Source organism: Piliocolobus tephrosceles, chromosome 10 (genome assembly GCF_002776525.5).
Source record: "Piliocolobus tephrosceles isolate RC106 chromosome 10, ASM277652v3, whole genome shotgun sequence".
Lineage (NCBI taxonomy): Eukaryota > Metazoa > Chordata > Mammalia > Primates > Cercopithecidae > Piliocolobus > Piliocolobus tephrosceles.
The window spans coordinates 23869843-23885020 of record NC_045443.1 but is presented as its reverse complement, the minus strand read 5'-3'; the positions used below and the strand labels follow the sequence as shown (position 1 = coordinate 23885020).

The window sequence follows — 15178 nt, the reverse complement described above, 5'->3', positions numbered from 1 at the left end:
ATGATATATTTATTTAATAATTATTTTCTTATGTAGTTATTTAAAATTTTAACAAAGTGCAAAAAGAAGATGAAAAGAGTAATAATCTGAATATTTGATGTAGCATTTGAATTTAAAGCAACTTCCTTGTTTTAGGATAATGTATCATATGGCTATCATTATCAAAGTAAAATTTTTCTTTTATTAATTACTTGGACAATTTCTATTGCTTATTTGATAAGAATAGGTAATGGCTTAGTGGAAGAATATGTGTTTTAGGCAGTATTCTTTAAAACCTTAATCCTCAAGATAATTTGAGATTTGTCTGGGTTTATATATCATGAAGTAAACTAAACTTCTGGCAAGCATCCAGTTAATTTTTATCAACATAGATAGGCTGACCAGATAATATTCTTTAAGTGCTTTTTTTCCATTGCCTTTCAGTGACTTTTCTTTACTTCTACCCACCTAACCCTCAGAAAAATTGTTTCAGGTGCCCATTTCAAGAAATCAAAGAGGCATACAGGGCTTGAACCAATATGGATAGTAGAAAATTACTGTGTATATGAAGCATCCTTTTGTAACACACTGTATAAATTCAAAGTAGAATATAAAGAGCTCTTAACTGGATAATATGTTATACTTGCCTTCCATAGACATTGGAATAAAGTAAATATGGATGGCTCTTATTTGCTTTGAGTCCCTGGACATACTGAAGGTGAGATCACTTATATGTGATATCTGCCATTTCTCCCCTAAAAAGTAATGAAATCTGAGGTGACAGCTTCTTTCTTTAAATATTCCAGTACACTAAACAAAATGCCCATAGGAAAAATACCACATCTGAATATATGTACTCTCTGAAAGGTACGTTTATTTTATGATTCATAGTATTCTTTCTCCCCCCCTCTCTCTTTTTCTTCTGTAGCAGTTATATGCTGCCCAGCTAGCTGCAATGCAGGTATCTCCAGGAGGGAAGCTGCCAGGCATACCCCAAGGCAACCTTGGTGCTGCTGTATCTCCTACCAGCATTCACACAGACAAGAGCACAAACAGCCCACCACCCAAAAGCAAGGTACCCTTTTGAAGAAGCCACTGTCTTGCCACTTAGTTTTATTTTTCATTCAATGGTATTTATTAAATGTCTATTATATGCCAGCAGCTAGGTTAAACTCTGGGTGTACAAGGAGGTAAGAATCAAGTAAGGGCAACAGGTGTGCATGTAAACTTATCTGCATACATGCAACCATTCATTTATTCATGTATTCAATATGCATGTACTGATAACTATAGCAGAAAATGTGAGTGATAAAAAAGATAATCAAGTGGGTATCTTGTACCCAAGGAGCTTACAGTCTGATTATGTAGATATTTATAAAAATAGCCAAATAGCCATACTCTATGATACAAAATAAATTTTGTAAAAAGTTATAGATAAAGTACATTGGAAGTTATATTGGGAGGCAGAGATGATCTTCAGTGAGAGATCCCAGCAGGAGTTTGCCAGAGAAGGGACAACTGAAATAGACCTTCAAATGCGAGTAGAATTAGGACCTACAGAAGGTGTTTTAAAAATATCAGTGACTGTTATGATGTGGTGCAGTGTAGATATACTTTTAGATAAATCACCCACCCAATGAGATTATGATGTAAGGAAATGAAGATAATAGTAGTGTTAGAAGTAAGGCAATTTAGAAGTAGTTTTGGTTTTTAAGCTAAGAAAACATTAAAACACATGGAAAAGGATCAGGGAAAAGTCAAATAATGTATGTTTCTTGGCCTAAAAGGAGAGAAAAATTGATTTTAAAATTGTATTTGTATTAAGATCTTGCTTAAATGATATTGTATAAATATGTTAAGCTTTCCATGCAAGAAATAAGAAGAGTGATCATAAAGCAATATTCCTTGAGATTACTCAGGGAAACAACCCCAGAAAATTTGATTCTATTAGAAAATGTTGAATAGAAAGCTGACATATATATATATATATATAAATTTTTTTTTTTCTGAATTATGTAGAAAATTGCTTCTGATCTCCATCCCATGAATACCATGTTGACATGTCTAAAGCAAACTAGGGTAAGAATAGTCACAATCGTTGAAATACACAGAGAAAAAGATTAGAAAGTATTAAAAGAAAAAAATCCAAGAATCCTAAAAAAATCTTTCTCTAGTACCCTGGTGGCTCTGTCAGGATGTCGTTCAGAGTTATTGTACACTCCAGAGAGTAAATCAGTAAGGAGAAGGGATCAATCAATCATTTGGAAAAGGGCACTCTAGCCTCCGTCTTCCTAGAATTCCCCAGTCCTTTTCCATATTACTGAAAGACAAATATTTTGGGGAATATGACTTAACCTGGACAAGGACCTTAGACCATGTTTTTTCAACAATATGTAGAAATATTTAATGAAAATGATTGTACATACTACATTGACAGTAGGAGTATACATATGCCACTTTTAAGATCTATTTCAGTTGTTTAATGGACCATGCATCTTCTGTGCTTAATGTATATCTAAGACCTGGTCTGCTTTTCTTTATAATCACAACAGCACGTAAGTTTTTAAAACTTGGTAATAATTTTAACATTTATTAAATACATTTAATTTTAAAGTAGTGATAATTTTAGTGTTTCTGTGGACCAGCAGTTTTCATGTATCACCTGTAAAGAAAAATGTACTTCGGATAAAATAAATCGCTGTAGCAGCATAGTCATTGTCATACACAGATGCATCTGTGAGTTATTATTCTCTGTTTTTTCCCTTGATTTATTGATGTTATTTCACATCATGTTTCATAATGAGGCTTTACATCAGGACATTTCACTTTATGATTTTAGGATATGTAGCTCACTTTTAAATGGCTGATGGATTTTTTTCTTACACCTACAATCACTTTTTATCATTGATAGCTTCTCACCAGATTACTTATACAAAACATCATGAAGCTTTTGATGTCAGTCAGCCCCATCCATTTATGCATCTGCTGATTTGTCCATTCACTCATTTATCCATTCAAATGTTTATTGAGCAGTTGCTACAATGATATTTTATTAGGTAACCATGGAAAATGCTAAAGTAACTGAAGGTTTGCTTTGCTAAGATTAAGAAATTGCTTTATGAACTATATAGTTCTATACATCCATAGAACCTTATAGACTTTGTGCAAAAGAGAATCATTCTTTCAGTAGTGTCAGAAATCTGCCACATCCTGTGGTTTTATATACCTCTGTTTATTTAATACAAGTGAAAAAGTAGATTGTGTTTCCATAGCCATGATTATACATTATTTAAAAATATAGTTCTTCTTTGAAATTCAATTACTTTTTGAAAGTAAGCCTTTATGAATTTTCTATCATATCAAGTTTAAGAAAACAGTGGGTGTTGTACTTCTTTCCATCCACAATTATTGTAAAATACACAAAGGTTTAAGAATAAAGTGCCTCTTTTCAAGTAACAACGATTGAATAAAAATATGCCCTTTCTTTGCTCAGTGCCCTCTAGCATACTGTCCACAACTGCTCTTATTGTCAGAAAAGATTTCTTCAGTGTGTTTGTGTTTCAACTCAGCAGTAAAATGTAGTGGGTTAAAAATAGCCACACCAATAAGTAATACTGTTGTCATTTTAATGAAGAACATGGCCAAAAAAAATACCACCTATAGTAAATAAAGAGGACCCATTACAATACATGAATTTACTTTCTTATAGCCTGGAATTGACATTTATACATAGCATAATAAACATTTTGACTTCACAAAGCTATTTTATTCATGTGTAATAGCTATCATTTATTATCATATTTATGTTTTTAAGCAAATAATTATTAATGTCCTGGGGGTATTTTCTGTGTGTTTTATTGGCAAATTTTCATGTCTGTGTTACCATAAAATAGAGTTATTTTATTAGAGGATTTTGTGTTGTCTACATACCTACCTGGCATAAACCAAATTGATGGTTTAAGTTAAAAGTATATTTGCTCTTTGGAACAATGGAATCACAAGTCACATCCAGGTGATGATGTGAGGATAATGATCTTATTGATAGCTATCAAAAATTTACCATGTTCTCTGAGTTGTATTGCCTGCCTTTCTTCCTGGGTATGCCTTTGCCTTTGACTCAGAACTCTAGAGAAGGACACAAACAAAACTTATTTGCAATTTGCAAAAAATGGAAGGGGGGAATCGAAAGGAGGGGGCTCCAAAAGACTGTAAAATTGTACAGCATGAGTCCTCTGATGCATGCTGTTTTCAATCTGCTGTATGCCAGTTGGAGGCTTGGGGAGTGTGTGTGCGAGAGAGAAAGGATAATGCTGAGAAATGATAGAGTGGCTGTGACCTCCAAGCTCAGCCTGGAAATCCAAGACATTGATTTCACTTAGCATTCCTGCTGAGAAATCTGGCGGAGTTCAGTTGTAATAAAAGAACAAGATTCTGTTCTAATGGTAATGGCGTATGACAGACATATCACTTTGTCTGTCCTCAGCACCAGAGAGAGGAGAATTGGAGAAAGGTCACCTGACCTGCCTGTGGTGTTGTACGAGTGCTGTACTGAGCTTTGAACTGCCGCCCAGGAGCATAATTATTTATAATATTAAATGATAAAGAAACCTTTTGAGGACTCACAGTGAATCTCTGAAAATGGCACACTGGAATTGTGTTCTGTAAATCTGAAAACACGAAAAGAAATCTGGTCTATTCAAAATCTGCATTCAAGAACATGCATAGTGTTGCTTGTTGAGTTACAGGTCCTTGAACTTACTGTTTGTGAACTGTTTGCATTAATGCCTGACATATTGTCATGAGTTACTTTTTCTTTTCTCAATGCCTTGGTTTTATTAGTCCCAAGCCAAATATATACATACATATACATATATATAGTTATATGTATATACATACGTATATATATGTATATGTATATTTTTCCCCCCATGGTCTATCTTGCCAAAGACTGGATGATACAGAATTAAGAGCATTGACAGATTTTAAAAATTTCTCAGCTGTTACAATAAAATATTTCTAAATACTTGTACATTTGTCTCTTTAGCAATTATTTAATTTGCTCCCTTTTGGATGTTACTCCAGGACTGTTTTTTTTCATTGACCCACAAAAGCGAATATGTTTAGCTCTATTCTAGCTCTTGTATATCCTAACAGCTAAGTTTATGGCTAAATGTTGGTAAATAAGTCTGAGTGAAAGTATAAAACCTTGAAATTTTATGACAAGAGATCCTGTTCAATGAAAATTATAAAAATAATTATACCTTCTCACATTAAAGAAAATTATTTAATTGAGTTATTGTTAAGCAGTACTGACATTTGAATTACGTATACAGTAATGTTGTTTTGAATCTGCTTATAGCCTTAACAAATGTTTTAATTATTTGCTTGTAGTTTAACTTTCTGCCACAGAAGGAACTGCAATGTATTCAGCAACTTTCATTTTTGCACGACATATTTATTTAAATGAATTTCCACATACTTTCATGTAGTCTTTTAAGAGACTAGATGACCTTTGTTTTGTTATAGTAATTGATCTTTTGGTACATTTGTTTTCTAAAAATAAATCATTTCTTTTAAATTTAATGGAATCAGTATCAGACTTAAAACAGTTACTTTAGGAGGAAGAGTATTTAGACTCAGTTTCACACACAGCTCATAATAATTGTTAGTTATGAATAGGCTTATAGTTCTGTGTTATCAAGAAGTCTTCAAATGTTAAGACTTGGTGTGCTAAAATCCAGACTTCACATTGTAAGTGTTCTGCCATTGTAAAAGTAGCGACCTCTTGGGAAAATCCTAAGAGCAACTTGTAAATACTATAAAACCTCCCTTGGTATTTGATGGAAACGTACATATTGCCGGCAGCAGCCAAGAACAGTCAGTTTAAAAAGCCGATGACAAGAGAGAATTCCTGGGTGCTTTTCTTTTAACCTTACCATGACCCCAGTCATACCCCAAGTCACAGTTGTGTTTCTATCAATGGCAAGAGCACACAGATTGTCCTAATCAATTTTTTTGTTCTTTTCGAATACTTCGGACAGTGATGTTCCCATTTGCTCAGCAGTAGCACCTGGGAGTATGACAAGGAAAAGAAATGTTTCTCCAACAAGCCAGAAATAGCCCTAACCAGCTGACCAGACACAACCAGATTCTTTGAGCTGCACTGTCCTTATAATATTGCTTCAAATTCAGAAGCAAGAACTGGAACTTTATTGTTATCTGATCCTCTTTCAAAGGCATAGTAAAGATTTTGCCCGATGTGGTACCACCTGTTTGTGTAGTAATATCAGCAGTGCCGATGACTCCCATTAGGGAACCTATTTTTTTGCTGAAATGGTACCAATCACATAGTTTCAAGCTATCAAGTAAACATTATATCAATACACACTGATCTGCAGGGTAGAATTTTGTAGTTTAACACTATGAGTCACCATTTGTGGTACACATATACACAAGATTACTTAGCAATATGCTAGCAGTATGAGAAATCAGAGGATAATCAAGATTCGTCTTGATTGAGGATGAGTTCTCACAGGAGATTTGGGAAATGAACCCATTTTTGGTAGTTGGAGACAGTGTTTTATGCCAAGTGGGGAAAAAGCAGAATACAAAGCACACATACAGCATAATCACAACCAAGTCTACCTACCACTAACGCAAAGTATAAAACATTATTTTTAATATTGTGACAAAAAACATCTGTTGAAGATAAAGCACAAGAGTGGCCGGGCGCGGTGGCTCGTGCCTGTAATCCCAGCACTCTGGGAGGCCAAGGCGAGTGGATCACAAGGTCAGGAGATCCAGACCATCCTGGCTAACATGGTGAAACCCCATCTCTACGACAAAATACCAAAAAATTAGCTGGGCGAGGTGGCGGGCGCCTGTAGTCCCAGCTACTGGAGAGGCTGAGGCAGGAGAATGGCGTGAACCCGGGAGGCGGAGCTTGCAGTGAGCCACGATCGCGCCACCGCACTCCAGCCTGGGCGAGAGGGCGAGACTCTGTCTCAAAAAATAAAATAAATAAAATAAAATAAAATAAAAAGATAAAGCACAAGACAACAAAGAGACTTCATGAGTTTGAAATGGACTAGGAAGTGCTAAGGCCTCCACAGGAATATTTCCGTGATGAAAAGTTCAAAAAGCACTTCTCTATGTAACTATAACCTCATTTAATAGTTTTCACATTTCATCTGACCATGTGAAATTTTGAGTGGTAGTTTCTAGGGGTGTTATTTCCAATATGTAAAAGTTTTAGAATACTGCTATTTGACTTACTCTGAGAGCTCTTAAGGTCAAAATCTCAAATCATGACTTACTGCACAGGGCTAAAACTGGTCTGTGAATGTAGTATTTCTAAGTAATTCACGGTGCTGAAATAGTATTGATAAAAGAGGAGCCGCCATTTATCTCTATATATCAGCATCAAATCACTGATCCATCCTGAAACTGGTGGGCCTGGTACTTTTGTAGATTCCATTTCTCTCACAAGTTCAGGACAGAAAGGGGTATTAGCCTCAGCTAATTATAACCGCATTTAAATTGACCATTTTCTAGTCTTAACAGTATCTGGCATATCACTTAAATGCCAGAATCTGCTTAATAAATTGTTCTGTATGCTTTGTTACATAGCTGTTGAAAACCCCTTTCTCTCCTTTATTTCAGTATCTGTGAAATAACTATTTTGTTAGCCTTTGAGATGTGTGATATGGATGTGTCATATACTCAAGAGGTGAATTTCATCTAAGAAGAATCACCCCATAAACTACAAATGCAGCCCGTTATCATTATCATCACTTCCTGGGTGGGACTTATTTACAGTGGATGTAACATAGTCGCCCTGTCATTTTAAATGAAATAGTTTTCTTTTTGTGATTCTGTGTTGCTACATGGAAATATGTTAAATGAAATGTTATCAACAGAACCCCTGTGATGAGCCTCCTCCTCTCCTTTTCATCTTTATTCAGTTGATGGAAATCTCAAATGACTAGGTACTTAAACAGAGGCTTTTCTGAGCTCTCTGGTATTAAATGTCCAGATCATTAGGCGATGTATTCTTATGACGCAGAAGAAAGTTGAGGGTTGATCACATTTTTACCATAAAAATAATAAAAATTATAAAAGAGGCTAGTTGTAATCTCAGCATTAAACGAAAAAAACAAATACGCAGAATGATTTAGGTAGTGTCCTTTGAATTTTCCCAGGCTGGGCTGTGTATCCCAGTATACTGATTTTGTTTTGACAGAACCATGTCTCATGCACACAGCATGATGAGCCATGTCAAAGCTTTTTAATAATGCAAACCATGGGCAAAGAAGAGGATGTGGAGCATGTGCAGACTAAGAAATATCCACAGAATCACATTTTCTAAGGGAAACTTGCACTCTAAAATAGGTGCACCCCAAAGTAGATTCACCATCTAAAAATCTGTGTGTTTGAAGCATTGTAATCAAAAACAGCAGGTAGTTAAAACCTAAATCATTTAGGGAAATAAAAACAGAACAACAAAGGATATCTGGATATAGGAGTATCTAATAAAACCTCAATGAATATCATAGCTGAAAATGCTAAGTCACTATTGTGTCAGAGACTGAGAAAGCAAAAGTACATTTCTGTAGTTACTCTTTTTGGGGAGAATCATTTATAATTTTGACTTCCTAAAGCATACTTTAAAACAATTGAAATATTTTATTTTTTATGCTAAATTATTATCATTGCCTCCTTTGGAGCTGTCGATAATCAACTCCTTTTTGTCACTTTAGCCATCACCTGTACTGGAACTGTTTGATTTGAGACTTGATATGTGAAACTAAGGAGGGCTATTCTTAATGTCAGAGTTGGTTCTTTCTCTTTATTAAATATATGTTGCCTACACACTCTTATTCATAAAAGAAGAAGAATTTTAGCGGTCTCTCTTACAGAGGTGCCTCAAAGTATAAATTTGTTTGTAAAATGACAATAATTACTGATGTCTTATTTAGGTTGATGGAAAATAGTATATAAGCAAAATTATTCAATAGATTTTATCTAGATTTTCCACTAGAGAAAATAAAGAATACTATTAATATTTTTAAACATTACAAAATGGAGAGCAGAAAGAAAACAATATACAAACTAAACAGGTAGACGTGAGGGTTGGAAAATAGATATGAAACATTCTAAACTGAAGACAAGTTAAAAACCCAAAGTACTCAAAAGTTGTATTTATTTGATAAAATTTATAAGATATTTTATTTATAGAGGTATGGAAGCTTAAGTCAGAAGGAAATCCAGAAGGTATTCAGTCCAAGACACAATAACCCAGTCTCAAGGTCACTTTGCTTCTGCCTAGAGTCTCACAATGTCAAGGAGTCCACCAGTTAATGAGATAGCATTGTCTTATTCAGAATAAGTCTTTTTTGTTATTTTCTTTATTTTTATGGATTTAGGAGTACAAGTACAGTTGTGTTACAAGGATATATTGCTTAGTGGTGAGGCCTAGGCTTTTAGTGGACTCATAACTGGAATAGTGTACATTGTACCCAACAGGTAGTATTTCAGAATAAGCCTTAATATCACAATGTTCTTATTTAAAGAGAACTGAAAGCATCTTTCCAGGACTTTTTCTTTTGGTGTCACTGAATAACAATTACATTAGTTGTTCTCTTTCGGTTGCAAGTGACAGAAAATGGAAGTACATTTGGTCACAATTTTTTTTTTTTTGTTTTGTTTTGTTTTGTTTTGTTTTTGAGACAGAGTCACTCTGTCGCCCAGGCTGGAGTGCAGTGGCACAATCCGGCCTTACTGCAAGCTCTGCCTCCCAGGTTCACGCCATTCTCCTGCCTCAGCCTCCCGAGTAGCTGGGACTACAGGTGACACCAGGCCCGGCTAACTTTTTTGTATTTTTAGTAGAGACGGAGTTTCACCATGTTAGCCAGGATGGTCTCCATCTCCTGACCTCGTGATCCGCCAGCCTCGGCCTCCCAAAGTGCTGGCCCGTGCCTGGTCCGCAATTTCTTTTTTTAAGTTCTTCTGATTTCATGTGTGGTTTAATCAGGAGCCCAAACAATATCATACAGAGTTGATTTGTATTTCCTAGCTCTGCTTTCATTCTTAAAAGAATGGTCCCTTTTTAGTGTTCTGTAGTACCCTATGTTTACATCTACCATTCACTGATTCAACAAATATTATTTCTATCATGTATCAAGTTTAGTTCAAGCCAGTAGAACTATAGCTGTAAACAAAACAGTAATTCTCTTACAATTTACAGTTGTAATGGGGAGAAGCAAGCTATGAGCAATTAAACACATAGATAATTTTGTGCATGGTAAGTGCTATGAAAAAAATAAAACATGGTCAAAGATAGTGTGCTGGGGACAAGAAAGGGTATCTTCTTGGGAGAGAGCTTTAAAGGAAGCCCCCTCTGAAATCATGAAAAGGAGGACACCTGTAAAGGTCTAAGGAAAGGTTGTTCTAAACAGGAGGGAAAGTAATTGCAAAGACTCTGATATGTGGATGAGGCTGGTGAATTCAAGGTTCAGAGAAAAGGCTGGGGTAGCTAAAGTGCAGTGAACATGAAGGAGAATGATAAGGAGTCAGGCTGGGAAATGAGAAAGATCAGATCCTATAGGATTTTTTCATGTTCAGGACTTTGAATTATATTCTAAATATATTCATTTTTAAAGATTAATGATATATTTCTATCTGTCACACTACTTATCAAGCTGTTGTTATTATGTACTCATTGTCTTCCTCTCAGGTATCATGTCTTTATAGCAAAGGAATTCTTTTTTCTCCTGTGCCAATTAATTAATTAATATTTTAAGTGCTTCTACAGTGCTTCCTTAGAAACGTACTGGAATTTGAGCCCTAATGACATATCCTGGATGTTGTTGTTGGAGAGACATAATTCCACAAATATTTGTTAATTGCCTGTGAGGTGTTGGAGTCCTAGGACCTGAGGATAGTGGTCAACAGTGTAGACAGATATGTGTGCTCATGTAGCAGAGTGTATAAAGTGAGGGATATGAAGAAAAATGTAGATAGAGACAATCAGATATAATTTAAGAAGGGCAGTAAATATGGACCAGAAGTGTAGATTCAACCCAGAATATTTCCTGTTTCATTTTGTTTTGTTTTGTTTTTTCCAGATTCATTTCATCAGTGAGTTTTCACTGACAATATAGGAAAACGCATACCATTGATAGTACCTGTCACCACCAATGTGAAGCAGATTACAAAGTCAACTTTTTAGATGATATTTTGGCACTAACACAATTACATGAGTATTGATCTTAAAATAGTCACCTTAAAAAACTATAATTGCTATATACTAGTGCTCATAAGAGTTTTGGAGCTCTTGTTTTACATAATGTCTTTTAAGTAGGTAAACAAGTCACATAAGAAAAAACACCCAAATTTCTGATTAGTATGGTTGCTTTCATATATTTTTAAATCCCACTTCTCTCTCTCTCTCTTTTTTCTCTTCCTTCTTCTCTACCTCTTTCCAGTTAGTATATGCTTTTTAAAAGTCACACCTCCTGTCATATAAGCATGTAATGCCACCTGCTTAACAAAGAAAAACACCAAAAACTTCTGTAAAGGTTTTATAAATTTTTTTAAATAATGTTATTTTCTTGGTAAAAAAAAAATCATTATATCATTTATTTAAACATGTACTTTCTTAAAGCACTTAATATTCAATTTATATCAGTGAAATTGATGAGTTTATATGCAAAGATCTAATACATCAGTTTTATTGCATTGTATTTCATAAAATGAGATTCTTTTTAGTTTTACCTGTTTTCACATTCAGTAATGTACATACAACATGGTAGTGGCATTAATTGCACAAAGTTAATGTAAGGAGCAATAGAGATTATTTTATTCCAGAGCAGGTCCAAAATGTTATAAGAAAATGAGGTTCTCCATCATTATTCATGTGGTTTCTCATTACTGCTAATAATCAGCTGAAGAACCCAGTCATTCTTAATTATGGTTTTTAAAACAAAGACCAGAAATTGTATGACTTGATTGGTATTAAATGTGGGGGGAAAAGTCTTCAGCAGATGCAGTGGTATAATTTACATTAAGTGAATTGTTTAGAGTCTGTGTAATATGATCAGAGGAATTTGTAGGCACACATATTCTTTGTCTTATGTATTGTAAAGTTGGAGAACATAAGAAACGTGGACTACCTATATGAAATTTAGAAAAACTATTTTTAAAGGAAACAGAGTAATTTTTTTTTTTTTTTTTTTTTTTTTTTTTTTTTTTTTTGAGATGGGGTCTAGCTCTGTCGCCCAGGCTGGAGTTCAGTGGCTCAATCTCGGCTCACTTCAACCTCTGCCTCCCAGGTTCAAACAATTCTCCTGTCTCAGCTTCCCCAGTAGCTGGGACTACAGGCGCCTGCCAGCACACCCAGCTAATTTTTGTATTTTTAGTAGAGATGGGGTTTCACCATGTTGGTCAGGCTGGTCTCCAACTCCTGACCTCAGGTGATCCACCCGCCTCGGCCTCCCAAAGTGCTGGGGTTACAGACATGAGCCACCACGGCCAGCCCAGAGTAATCTTATATCTCTTATTTAAATTGAATATATATTTAAAATTTTGTCTATACTGAAATAAGAATTTTGCTCATTGAAATCTTCAAACTTATAAATATTAAATTTGAAACATGCACTCTCAGTGGTTCAGAATTATTGAATATTGCTAAGAACCTGATTGTCAGACTGCTGCTTGAAAAATAGAAGTTTCTAAATATTAAGAATAGGTAGGAATTTCTCTAAACCCCAGTTATATACCAGGTTGTAATGGGAAGAACGTGCTCCTCTTCTAGTCCTGAATCTCCTTATAGATAGTATCTTTTGATGCTTCTTAGAATTACACACTTCACCTTGTGAGCTGCAGGACTTAAATTGCAATATCCCACAGCTTTTAGCAGTTGCATTTTCAAATGTGAACTAGCTGATTCCATTGGGTGACATTTTCAGAACCCAACAGTTTAAGAAATATGTTTTATGATTTGGGTTTTTTAAAAGATAAGGATCAGACCTCAAAATTTATAGAAAATAAAGAGAATTTTCATTTTTCTGGTCTTATCAGAATAATATGAAAGAAACAATGTATACTCAAATAGATAAAAATATATTTTCTCTCAAATTTTTGGCCAATACCAAAAAAGTCTAATAACCTCACATTTTCATGAAACCACAAATTATATTTTCTTAAAGCTCTGTTGTAGTGCTTGCAAGGCCAATTTCCAGCATTGGGATTCTGTGGGAGACTTTCATTTAAATTGGACCTTTTAAAAACCAAATAATCTTATTTTTTTGTACTTTTTTATATAATTTGAGCTGTTATAATTTGCTTTACAATTTTGATGACTTTTGGCAGTGTAGATATTTCATAAATAGGAGAAAAATAGAGACCAGAAATAGAAAGGATGAAATACTACAAAAATTCTTCTCTTGTGGTATTTCCAGTAGCACTTAAAATAACATAAGAAAAAAAATACTGTTGTGAAGTATGTTTTAAGAAGCATTATGACAGCAACAGGAATGTCTTTAAATAGGTACAGATTTGTGTTTTCTATACTTCTCTATGCAACTCTTCTGAGGATCAAAGTTTCATTTTAAATCAGTGGGAGCTCAATATTTAGGTCAACCCTACATGAATACAGGGCAAGACAAGAATTTTGGGTCAAATGATGGAATTTTTAGTGCCAGTTTTCATGCAAATAATGCTGTCATTTATCTAAAAAAATGATGATTCTGATCCCATTTTAAAAGAACCTCTAGGTAATTTGTGTTTGTTTTGGTTTTGCTTATCTTTTTCTATTAGCATTCATTAAGTTGCACTGAACTAGAATTCTGATCTATTCTATCTGGGACTATAATTGATGGAGTTACAACAAAATAAGTGAAGGAGGTATCAATTCTATAGGATGGATCACATTAGAAACATGTCTTCTATCTATTAAAATTTAAATAGCTGGCCCCTAATAAGCTCTTAACAAATATACACTTGATTAATGTTTATGTTATAATAATAAATCTTAATATGAATTGAACCCTAGTTATTATAGTTTGTAATATAGTTTTCACTCTTTCAATCTTTGCAAAATTATACTTATGAATACAACACAATCTAAGAGAATGTGTCTGTATAAAGTTTTTTTTAACTGCAGTAATTGCTTTCTAGCTATTGTTAAGGTGAACTTTGGAGTTTTGTATAGCTATATTTTTTTAGAATATGGGCATATAAAATAAGACATTGAGAATTTAATAAGACAAAAAGAAATATGATTTTTAAAAATATGTTTTTTCAAAATATATTTGAGTCCTGCTTTAAAAACCAAGATCCACTTAGAATAGATAGTTAATCAAATATAACTTGTCATAAATGAGTTATCTTCTATTGGGTAAGGAGAGATGAGAATGTTTTCTGTGGGAAAGAGACATGTTGTTGATCTGTTCCTAGCAAGAGACTTTACATTTTGCTTGAAACAAAGCAATATGTTGTTTATATAAATTTTTAAAAATCATGTAATGACTGTTATTCATAGATGAAGTTTCTAGAGTTACTTTTAGAAATGTCAAAACAACTTCTATAAAGGATTCTTCAGTAAACCTTTTGAGCACCTCTAATATGCTGGACACTTTGGTAGAATAAAAAAAGAACAGCAATTAACACATAGTACAATGTAATGGGGAAAACAAACAAGTAAGCCAACAATTAAAATACTGTAGGCTAAGTGCTATTCAAAGAATAATATGGAGGTAAGGAAGAAAGTTGGTAACATAACCCGGGGAGAAATAGGAGAATAAGCAAAAGGGTTCCAGAAGATGTGACATTTAGAAGGTTTTTGAAGTAAAATGGAAACAGTCTGTGCAAGGACACATAGTTATGAACGAATAAAAGGTTGGATTTTACCTGAATTTTGGAGAAAGAAACAAGGTTGAGTGTAATACATCTGTAGAACTTTGGGAGTGAATTTAAGAAGAATGAAAATGTAAAGATACAAGTGTGTAACACATGAAGTCTGACCTCCTTATCATGGCATTCTGCAATCTAGCCCCACCTACCTCACTAGGCTAATTAATACTTCTGCCTTTCTCCCAGTTCCAAAAATGTATACTTCAAACGAAATCACTTTCTCAGGTATCATGCGATTTCACTTCTTTTTGCCTATGTTTGTGACACTGGACTTCTCTGGGTTGTT

At 34.3% G+C, this 15178-nt stretch overlaps 1 protein-coding gene across 7 annotated transcripts in view; it reads left to right on the top strand.

Annotated features, from left to right (window-relative positions):
* The window catches only part of SOX5 (SRY-box transcription factor 5), a 1029303-nt gene that overhangs the window by 952557 nt on the left and 61568 nt on the right, over positions 1-15178 (top strand). For all 7 annotated transcript variants that reach the window (XM_031936285.1, XM_031936283.1, XM_031936282.1 and 4 more), the window contains one exon: positions 908-1054. In XM_031936285.1, the coding sequence (XP_031792145.1) occupies positions 908-1054 (147 nt within the window). The remainder of the gene's footprint in view (positions 1-907; positions 1055-15178) is intronic.